At 56.2% G+C, this 11424-nt stretch overlaps 1 protein-coding gene across 1 annotated transcript; it reads right to left on the bottom strand.

Annotated features, from left to right (window-relative positions):
• Positions 1 to 9938: 9938 nt before the first annotated feature.
• LOC124650455 (ethylene-responsive transcription factor ERF061-like) lies at positions 9939 to 11118 on the bottom strand. The gene has a single exon (XM_047189976.1). The coding sequence runs from the start codon at positions 11036 to 11038 to the stop codon at positions 10169 to 10171; it is 870 nt and encodes a 289-aa protein (XP_047045932.1). The 5' UTR covers positions 11039 to 11118; the 3' UTR covers positions 9939 to 10168.
• Positions 11119 to 11424: the final 306 nt, after the last annotated feature.

The raw sequence follows: 11424 nt of genomic DNA, 5'->3' as shown, positions 1-11424 counted from the left end.
ATCCTAGCTCTCCCACAGGCGGGAGAGAATGAAGGATCGCGAGTAAGTCGAGCGATGGGCGGTCGGCAACCCGATACTCGCCACCGCCGAGCAAGAGGTCATCACGAGACCCGTCCGAGAATCCTCTGTCGGGGAGGAGCGCACGGCGTTGAACACCGGGTCGTTGCGCGCCTTCCAGATGCTCCAGAGGGTTACCGCAACGCCCGCACGCCGGAAGTCCGAGGCAAGGGGGAGAGGGGCCGGCAGGTCCCATACCGAGAACTGCCCAGCTGGGATTGGGACATCCAGCCGCCGCCAGAGCCTGGCAGAGACGGGGCAGTCGAAGAACAGGTGTCTGGCCATCTCCACAGCGGGGCAAGCCGCACACACGGCGGAAGGCGCACAACTCTTGGCGAAGAGGTTGGCGCGAGTACTCAAGCGGTCGATGTCGGCGAGGTAGGTGAACAGCTTCACCTTCGAGGGGAGACGCAGGCTCCAGGAGATACCGGACGACGGGTCCGGCGGGTGCGCGGGGGAGAGTAGACTGTAAGCCTGCCTGGTGGAGAAGCGTGGAGCTGCCGGGGAGTCCATGCACCTCAGATCCGGGCCGCCCCGGAGCGCGACGCTGTGGGCGAGCTGGAGGGCAACGGAGAGCTCCTCCTCCTCCGCAGCAGTCAGACGAGGCTGCAAGTCGAAGCCAAGACGGGCAACCGTCGCCACGGTCGCCTGGGGGCGGGTACAGTGGGAGAACAGAGCGGGGAACCGCGTCGCAAGCGGCCCCCCCGGGAGCCACCGGTCGTTCCAGAAGGAGGTGGTGCAGCCGGAGACCACCGTCACGCGCGTGACGGCACGGTAGAGAGGAAGGCACTCCTAGACAATCCGCTCAAGGAACGAGGGGGAACTCGAGAGCTCCCCCAAGTCCCGACCTGTATGAGAAAAAAACCAGCATTTCCATGGTAGAGGCTCGGGGCGGTGTAGCTGGTGGATGAAGTTGAGCAGCAAGCACCTGTTCTGCCGGTGGAGGTCCTTGATGCCGAAACCGCCCTCCTGTTTGGACAACACAACTTTATCCCAAGCAATTAAGCAGCGAGCACCTGAACACGTGTCTTTCCCGGTCCAGAAAAAGGCGCGACGCCTCTTATCAATACTTTCTAGCACACCCCGAGGAAGCAAAAACGAACACATGTAGTAAGTAGCAAGATTGTTCAAAACTGCATTACACAGGACCAGCCTCCCCCGGAGGACAACAACTGGGCACGCCAACCTGAAAGACGACGGTCGAAGATTGGATGAGCGGTGCATAGGCAGCGACTGGGAGCTTAGTGGGCGAGAGAGGGAGCCCCAGATACGGCTGGGGGAAGGTGGAGATAGGGCAGCCTAGCTGAGCAGCCATAGAGGCAGCGCTAGCGGGGTCGATGTTCATCGGGATGAAACAGGACTTGTGGAAGTTTATAGCTAGCCCTGTGGCATCCGCAAAGTCGTCGAGAACTTTCTTGAGGCAGGAAGCCACGCCGGGGGCAGCCCTGCAGAGGATGAGGGTATCGTCGGCGTATTGTAAGACCGGACAGGGGGTTGAGGGGGAGATGGGGTGCATCAAGGCACCACAGCTCCAGGCCTCCCGAAACATGCGCTGCAGCACATCCGCAACAATGATAAAAAGGTAAGGGGAAAGGGGATCCCCCTGCCGAAGGCCGTTACGACAGCGGATCCAATCTCCAGGAACCCCATTAAGGAGGATAGATGTATGCCCTGTCCGGAGAATCCGCTCCATCCAGAGGCACCACCGATCATCGAACCCTCGAGCTCGGAGAATCGCCAGAAGACTGGTCCAGTTAACCGAGTCGAAGGCCTTCCTAAAGTCAATTTTGAAAACAATGGTAGGCGCTTTCCTGGAGTGGCAGACTCTAAGCAGATCTGCAGCATAGACAATATTTTCAGAGATACGTCTGCCAGAGAGGAAGCCGGTTTGGTCTGCGTCCACCAAGGAGTGGATAGCACGCTGGAGTCTCGTGGTGAGGACCTTGGTGATAGCCTTCATGACACAGTTTTGAAGGGAGATGGGACGAAATTGGGACGGGTGGTTGGCAGATTCCGTCTTGGGGAGGAGCACCAGGAAGGATGAGAACACAGCCATGACGTCCGTGGACATGAGCTCCCAGAAGGAGGAGAAGAACGCAGGGCCGAACCCGTCAGGCCCGGGGCTGGCAAGCTTGTTCATACTGGTAAAGGCATTTTTAATCTCATCAGGGGTGAAGGGGGCACTAAGGTAGGCCCCAATCGGGTTGGCGTTAGGGTAAAGGGAGCCTAAGTCGAGCGCCCCAGTCGTATGGGAGACAGACCCAAGGAGGTCGGAAAAAAAGTTTTTGAGGATGGTCGCTTTTCCATGATGGTCGGTGGTGTCGACTCCGTCGATGGATAGAGAGGGGATGGAGTTACGCCGAAGCCTACAAGTAGCAGATGCATGGAAGAACTTGGTGTTCTCGTCCCCCTCCAGGGCGTAGCGAATTTTAGCCCGAGTTCTCCAATAGAGAGCACGTTCACGAATCGAAAGCTGGAGGGCGTCCACAGTGAGAGCCCGGAGGTTGTTTTCGTAGATGGACAGGGGTCTATCTTCTTCGAGAAGATCCAGAAGGTTGATAAGGAGCCGGCAGTCTATTTCACGTTGCGCGGTGGGAGGGATTTTTTTGGTCCACCTTTTGCAGGCGACCCTACAATGACGGAGTCTGGCAACCAGCCTGGCAGTGGGGTCTCCCCTGAAGGTGGAGCCCCAGGCCGAGGAGATAGACGCACGAAAACGGTCGTGAAGGGCCCAGGAAGGTTCGAATCTAAATAAGCCTCGTTGCGGAGTGAGGGAGGACACCTTGACTACAAGGGGAACATGGTCAGAAGTGTCACGAGTGGTGGACGAGAGGGAGGAGGAGGGGTAACATTCATTCCAGGCATGGTTAATAAACACACGGTCAAGGCGAACAAGAGTAGGAACAGCACGCTTGTTGGACCAAGTGTACAACCTGTCCCGAAGGGGGAGTTCAATGAGGCCCAGGTCGTTGATCGCATTGTTAAAGAGTTCTGCTTCCGCGGCAGAGAAATTGTCATTATTGCGGTCTGCGGGGTCGCGGGTTAGGTTGAAGTCGCCGGCAACGAGCCAGGGGACTCCGTCATCTGGTTCATGGGTCAAGAGGTGTTCGAGGAAGGCAGCTTTAGCGTGATGCTCACAAGGGGCATAGACATTTGAGAAGTGAAAAGTCGCGCCGTTATCGTTAATGGTGAGATCAAGGGACAGGACGTGTTGGGATGGTAAAGATGCGGCAAGGGTGAAAAAATTAGGGTTCCAGGCAGACACCAGACCTCCAGAAGCGCCAACAGAATCCACCGAAATGAAGGATCGGACGCTAGGAGGAAGGAACGTTGCGGCTTTGGACGCAGAAATCGTGGAAAGCTTGGATTCTTGGAGGCCCAGGAGGTGGGGTTTCGAAAGGGAGAGGTCAGCTCGCACTGAATCACATTTGGAGGGGTCACCAAGCCCACGGACATTCCATGAGCCAAGAGAGTAAACAAGGCCTCCATTCATTGATATAACGGTGAAGCATCAGGTACAGAAACAAAAAAAGGCAGGCTGCTCCGATGGGCTTAAGGCCCAAACAATCCATAAGGGAAAAAGGAAAAAAAAAGGGGTGGTTACATGGCCCCAGCAGCCCAACAGAGCACCGACTGGAGCGTGAGCAGCAGCTCCCACCATCTGGGAGCGAGGGCGCCGACGACATGCTAGCGAGCGGTCCAAGGGATCGTCGCCAGCACCCGTCGCGCGAATGCGCAGATGATCGCATCATGGGGACGGCGGAGCCACCGCCGGCACGCTCGCAACCGCCTCCGGGTCACGCCGCAGGCGGCGGCCCGAGCCTTGAGCTTTGGCACCGGAATCGGTCCAGGCGCCGAGGAGGAGGCAAACCCTGCTGCCTCCGCCGCAGAACGGAGGCGAGGAGAGCCGCCGGTGAGGTCGAACCGCGACGCCTTCATCGCCTTGGCTTTGTTCACCATGCTGACGAACATGGGGGCCTCCTTCGCGGCGAGGGGAGAGCTGCGCCGCGCCCTGAACGCGGAGTCCACAGCCCGCTTCTGGCGAACGCGTTGCTTGCGCACCGAGTCTTCGTGCTCGTCCATGCCACCGTCAAGGGGGAGCGCAGGGGCGTGGTCACCGTCCACCACACCAGAGGGCGGCATGGCAGGGACGGCCCCCACATGCACAGCCCCAGCATCTTCGGCAGGCGCGGTTAGCGGGGGCACGGGGGGTTCCTCGTCGTTGGAGTCGGGCACGAGAGGGGTGGCAGGCGTCTGCAAGGTGTCGTACCACTGCAGGCGAGGGAGAGAAGAGCCGAGAGTGAGCGTGGGGTGCAAGGGGGAACACGGGGAGCAAGGGGAGCACCGGGGTTGGGTTACCTGATCAGCGCTCAGCCCAGTCTCACGGAACTGGCCGGCCAGGCGACGGGCAAGGATGCGATCCCAGAGTTCGACCGGGGGAGCCTCGCACGGCGGGGGAAGGGGAGCGGCGGTGTCCGCCGGCAGGCCATCAATGGAGTCGAGGGAGGCAGCACGCGCCATGTCCGCTTGGCGCCGAGCCACGATACGGCTCCACAGGCCAAGGACAGAGGAGCCCGGCGGCGGAGCGTCCCTCACCGGCGAGCCACCTTGAACCGAGCCCTCATCGATGTCGTTCATCCTTGAGGGGTGGCGGCCATCGCGCGGGGCGGGGCGGGGCGGGGCGGGGAGGGGCGCCGCCGGAGGCGCTGTCGAAGTGGATGCAGAGCGGGGAAGAGCCGTCGTCTTCACCATCCCAGATGCGGACAGCGTGCACCCGGACCTCCGTGGTACAGCTGGCGTAGGCGTCGTGGAGGAGGAGAACCGGCGGCACGTCTCCGGCAGCTCCCATCTTGACGACCAGGCGGAGCGCGGAGTAGTCCAGCTCCAAAAGACAGAGGGGATCCACGCAGCACACACTTCCGATGGTGCTGAAAGCTGCGCGGATCGACGCCTCGTCCCACAGCTCCGGCGGGAAGCCAGTGGCGGACAGGAGGGCAAAGCGCGACGAGGCCCACGCCGCCCTGTTGCAGCCGTCCTCCGGTCGCTCCAGCGAGATGGTGTGTCCGTCCAGCCTCAGGGGAAAGCGGGAGAGCGTGGCCTCCCTGTCGTCCGCAGAGGCGAAGACGACTAGGAGGGCGCCGAAATCACTGGCGGCGAGGGCCACATGCGGGTTTCCACCTTCCTGCTCCAAGGCGCGACGCAGGAGGAACCCCGGCGAAGCCGTGGCAGGTTCGACGCAGGCGAAGGCGAAGCGCTTTTTGCAGCTAGCACCAATCGAGCGGGGAAGGAACACTTCAGCAACCTCCTGACACCGAGGGGCCGAGGCGGAGGCAACCATCGCTGGGGGCGAGGCGAAGGGGATTGGCGCGAAGGTGGGCGGGCCGCGGTGGGCGCGGGCCACCGAACATTGACCGTCGACGGCAGGAGCCAGGGCAGCAGCCTCGGCATGGGGGTACGGGGTGGCAGGGCGCGTCATGAACCCACGGCCGCGGACTGCTGCAAGGGGGGTGCCCGCAGCCGCAGCAGAGCGAGGAGACGGCGGTGGCGAGGTCCGGGCAAGGGAGCGGCGCAACCTGGGGAGGGGAGAGGTGTGAGCTAAGGTTGAGAGGTTAGGAGCAGATCGGGAGAAGGTGAGCGGAGGAGACTCACATGTCTTCTTCTTGTGGCTGGAGCGCCCACACGCAGCGCAGCGGAGAGGATCTCTGCAGTCGCAGACGCAGTGGTGGGCGGAGAGGCACCGGAAACACAGGCGCTTCCCCTTGACCGGCGAGAAGACAAGGCGGCGAGGTGTAGCAGATCGACGGTGCGGAGGCGAAGGGGAGAGGAGGGCGTCCTTATAGGAGAGCGGCAGAGAGGTAGCTCCCGAGCTCGGTCCGGGGGAGCCAGCGACGGACCGGTCGGAGCACGGAGCCCGCAGCTGAGAGCCAGAGCTGTCCTCATCCGAGATTCGCTCGCCGCCGGGAAACGGGGGCACGCGCTGACCTTGGGAGGGCGGGGAAAAAGAGGGCGGCCAAGACAAGACTTCACGAGCGCGGTCGCTGCCCTGCGTCTCTGAAAAGGGGAGCGGAGACACGGGAAGGGGAGCTAGCTCGCAGGCGAGCAGGGGATAGGGGATGGGCTGGGTGCTGTTCCGATTTGGGGAAGAAGGGGGAGAGACCGATGAGAAGAGGGAGAAAGGATGACCAGAAGATGCCGTGGAGGAATACGTAGGCCCAGGAGCGTCGGTGGGCCCAGAGACGAGCCCGGAGGCGTTTGACCGGTCGTCCTCCACGTCAACCGCAACGTCGGCAGAAACCTCCAAAACGGTGGGGCCCTCTCCACCGCATGCACGGGTGATGCAGCTCTCGTCCACCGTTGCCGGGGAACCAAGCGCAGCTTGACCGCCGTCACCGCCGCCGCGGAAGGGCACCAGATCCCAGCAAGGAGGCCACGAGGGGAGGGCAGCGACCGCCGCCGCGCGGCCGTCACGGTGCAGTAGGTACAGGGATTTCCCTAGACGGAAACTCTTAGAGGCAAGGATGAACTCTCTAATGGCCGGCGAAGCAGCCAGTGCGGAGAACCTAGCGCCGCCGTGGCTCCGCACCGAGGAAACAGTCCGGCGAGACCGTGAAGTTGTAATTCAGGGCGTTGGCAACACAGTGTTTGTTAATCCGGGGGGAAAGGCTGGCCGGTGTAATCCAAAAGCGAACGAACTCGCACGAACCACCGATCGGGTTTGCAACCAAGGAATGGAACAAAGAAAGAATTGAGTCGAGGAAACGCGCACCTGGCGAGGGGCGCGAAATGCCGGCCCGTCTGGACGCGGGAGCCGCCACGCGCGCAGGCGCAGCACCGCCACGATCGCCGGGGACGTCAGTTGGAGTGGCCGCACGGGGAGGGGTAGCGTCGGCACCAGAAGCTCCGGTCGCAGGTGCCTCTACCGTCGAGGCGACGGCGGAGGCGCCCAGCGACGCTGCCAGCAGCGACACGGTGTGCGCGGAGGTGGGTGGAGGAAGCAGGAGGCTAGGAGGAACGTTGCCTAAGGCTAAGAGAGGGGCGGCGCTGGCCGACGAGCGGTCGGGCGCCGGCGACGGGCTGTCGCCCACGCGAGCGCCAGAGCTCCCAGAGCTACTCATCTCATATGATTCATATCACCGAAGTGTGTTTTTTGCATCCTTGTATATCTCTCTTTTAAGAACTAAAGCTTAAAATAAAATCATTCTCAAGTTAACTTAAGAGAACCCCAAAATTCTTTGGTGTGTGTTTTTGAGCCATTGCATATCTACATTTTAAGCGGTTAACCTTAAATGAACATTTCACACCCATGGTGCTAATCTCCTAGAATATGTAGTTAGTGGTTACTACTTTGAAGTGTGTTTTTTGATCCATTGCCTATGTATCATTTAAGCGGTGGAGCTTACAGAAAAGTCTTCTCTAAGTAACCATAGGAGAACATGTATCTACCTTTTACGTGGTGAAGCTTAAAAAACGTTTAATTCTTTAGAGCGTGTTTTGAAACTTTGTGTATCTACCTTTAAGTGGTGAAGTATAAAAGAAAAGTTGTACTGTGTAAGAGGCAGCTGCTGTTGAAGATTAGGGTCGAAAAACTGGCGGTGAAGATTATTGTCCATGCACAATTGAACAAATATTGGTGGGAAATAAGTTTCGAAGAATTACACGCGCGCTGTTGAAGAGTTACTATTGGATATTATCACTGATAATTAGCTAGTGTTGCGGTTGAAGAGCTGTGCGAGAAATTTCCTATAGAAGAACTATAGTTCTTGGACCCATGGAAAAATATTGTTGAGAAATCGCCATCGAGAAATGGCACACCGTTAAAACATTACTATTAGATAATTATCGCCGAAATTGATGCCGGATAATTACTGCAGTTGACTTAAGAGTTGCGGCTGAGGTTTTTTGTCAAAAAAATTGTTGTGAAAAATACCGTTCATCTACCGTTGAAAAAATACGGTTACAAAATTGCCAACAAAAAACTGCACAACGTTTGAAAAATTATAATTAGATAATTACCTTTGGAAAACTGTTGTTGGAGTTTAAGCCTTGTGCAAGAAAAATATTATTAAAACTTACAATTGAATATTAATGTAGAGCATTGTTCATTTGGCATGTAAGAATTAGCTTTCGTCCATCGTAGAAATAAGATTTTTGCAAAATTATCGTCGAATAATTAGGGGCTTTTGAAGAATGTGAAAACTACCGTTGAAAATAACCATCGATAATTACTACAAAATAAATTAATTTACGTATCGATAAATCAATGTGAAATTACCGTCAAAATTTACCGCAGAAAATAGAGGCATAAATTACTGTTCACGCAGTTACTGTTATTAGGTGGGTACTGTTCATCGAACACACTGTTCATATATGATGAACAGTCTCAACCCGCTATGGTGACCGCAAAAGGGGTTAGCCTTTATATATAGTCTTGAATAATACAATATCGGCGATTTGCTTTTGATCATATTTTTCCGTTGGCTACCTAGTTTGGCTGATCCGCTTGCTTAATTCGCTATCGGTCTCTTTTCTTGAAATCCAAGTCTATCATCATGGAAATTGACAAGGTTACCCCTTGTCACCTTGTGAGCAGCGCCTGGTTCTTTGAAGCTTGCGGCGAGCTGGAGGAGACAATTTACCACGCGCTCTTCGGTTGTACATCGACAAAATTATTTTGGGATGAATTGAGAAATGAGACTAGTATTAAAGTGTCGATACTACATCCAGCGTCCTGGGCGTCAGACATTGTTGATGGCACCATACGCTCGTCTGATCATATTAGTATGATCGTATGTGGATGTTGGACTGCGTGGAAAGAAAGAAATGCACACAACATGGCGAAGGGGGTCGTTCTATGACTGGTTCAGTCCGCTGGGTCTTGCAGACCACCTTCGATCTAGCCAAAATATATCGAGAAAGAAAAAAAAAGATTCAGAATCACAAGGTACGTTGGAAACCTCCCGAGCTAGGTCCTATAAAGATCAACACATATACAAGTTTCTTTGATGATACCATGTCTGAAGGCACTGACCTGGTTGTTTGTGACCACCACCAGGGGAGGCTGATCATGGCGCAAGCTCTCTGCCATGATCGAACATGTGGCGAATGCAATGACTACGGAGACAATGTCAATCCGAGAGGGAATTAGACTCGCGGCGGGAAAGGCTATAACCAATTGATCATAGTGTTAAGTTTCATGCACTAGCCACTTGAACCAAAAGGACTAGGCAATCCACATATACATTTCACAACACCCCCACTCACGTGTGACGGAAGAAGGGGGCAACAACAATTTTTAGGCTTAATTGCGAAAACCATGTGAAAGCCAGGATTTGAATTCGAGACCTAGGGCTCTGATACCATGTTAACCTTCATGCACTAGCCACTTGAACCAAAAGTCCGAACTGATGGAAAGGGCTAGTCAATCCACATATACATTTCACAACACATAGAAAGTGACTCTCAATTGGGTGTGAACCTATGTAATGCGGATGATGATAACCGCTCAAAAATTAGGTCTATTTGCCAAGAAGTTAGGGAGATTAGTAGAGCTTTGACTAGTGTTAGCATTGTTTTTTTGCTTGGCGTGAAGTAAACATGGGTGCCTATCTATGTGCTAAACAAGCTAGTATTACGAAGAGATGTATGTGGATTAACTATAATTCACGGAGTGATTGTAATCCTTCGGTTGATCAATAAAGTTCTACGAATTTGCAAAAAAAAAAAAGCAGTGCCCTGGTTCTTGAATTGAGATTATTCCTTCAACTCAAATAAGAACAGACAATGGTACGTGATGGTTAACTCAAATAAGAACAGAGAATGCTGCTGGTGCACCTTCGAATTGCAAATCCACGACAGATGCAGTTACAAATTAGCAGTCGGTATGTCGCCCAATTTTTCTGGGTATTTTTATTGCTCATACAGTCATACTACATAGTATATCCTTGCTGTTGTAAATGGGCTACCTGTATCCTCTGTTTCTCACAGATGAAAAATCCATCACCTGCTACCTACAAATCCTATGATCGAGCTCGCGAACACCGCAACCATGTCGTTTGGCTTCAGTGTCCGTCCATGGTTCGATTCCATCTAGCTCTATTTCTACATCAACCAGCTAGAAGTTAAGCATCTCCCATATCAGCTCCGGGTCGAAGGACGGCATCTTCTCCAGCGAGCACTCGGCTTCAGCCGCGGAGAACGCCCCCTCCGGCGACCCGTACGACGACGTCGTGGTCGTAGTTGTCGTCTCCGACGTCGCGGCGCTCTCCGAGAGGACGGGGCGGGCAGCGGCAGTCGGAGGAAGCTGGGCGGACTCGGCGTCTGCGCTCGGGCTGCTCTGCTTGTTCTCCTCGCGCAGACGCCTGGCGCGGGCGCGCTTGCGGGCCATCTTGACGCGGATGGCCTGGATCTTGGCGTCGACGGCGTCGCGGAGGGGCCGGAGAGCGTCGGGGCAGCCGTCATCGCGGGCGCAGTCCATGACGCCGGGGAAGTTGAGGCGCGCGTACTCGCCGCGGAGCTTGTAGGCGGTGCGGTCGTAGGCGTGCGCGGCGGTCTCGGGCGAGTCGTAGGTGCCGAGCCAGACGCGCACCCGGTTCTGCGGCAGCCGGATCTCCGCCACCCACTTGCCCCACTGCCGCTGCCGCACGCCGCGGTACGTCTTGGTCGACCGCAAGCTCGCCGCCTCTGCTCCTCCCAAGTCGTGCCCCGTGCCAGGAAAAGGAAAACTCGAGGCCGAGGAGGAGGACGAGGTTGCGGCGGCATGGTGCTGGTGTTGCGGGTGCGTGGCGGCGAAGGAGCGGAGGAGCTCGCACTGGCGGTAGTAGACGCTGGAGCCGAGCGGCGGGATGGAGACCGGGGGCGGGAGGTGGGAGAAGACGGTGTCGAGCGCGCTGGCGCCGCCCGGGGACAGAAGCAGAGACGAAACGGCGGAGCGCACTTCCCCCGTGAAGCTCGCCGGAGACAGCGTGCGTAGGCTGCCGTCCATCGATGGAGATGCTACAGTACTGGCTGCCGGAGCGAGGGGTAATCGCGGGAGGAATTTTCACGGACGAGGCGGGAAGCGCATGGTTAGCTCGGGAGTACGATTAGTGAGCTTTGAGATTTTTGTTGGAAGCCAGGTGCGTCTCGTGTGGCTTATATAAGCGACGAACAACAGTGTCGTTTTACGATTATGCCCCTAGAGGATTGGTATGTTTGAACACGACGCCGCTCATACACGTACGTACAAGTAGTACTGCTAAACCGGAATTAGTTGCACTGTAGGAGTTAATGTGACGCCACTTGGTCAACTTCTAAGGATGTTTACGCCTGTGATCACCATAATTAGTCAGTACAAGAAAAACAGAGATCACCATCTTTGACGAGTTCAAG

Source organism: Lolium rigidum, chromosome 4 (genome assembly GCF_022539505.1).
Source record: "Lolium rigidum isolate FL_2022 chromosome 4, APGP_CSIRO_Lrig_0.1, whole genome shotgun sequence".
Lineage (NCBI taxonomy): Eukaryota > Viridiplantae > Streptophyta > Magnoliopsida > Poales > Poaceae > Lolium > Lolium rigidum.
The sequence above is the reverse complement of the archived record's forward strand: the minus strand, read 5'-3'. Positions and strand labels throughout refer to the sequence as shown.

Bases quoted from the DNA above. Each gene is read 5' to 3' on its own strand.
- LOC124650455 (XM_047189976.1), bottom strand. From the start codon at position 11,038: ATGGACGGCAGCCTACGCACGCTGTCTCCGGCGAGCTTCACGGGGGAA.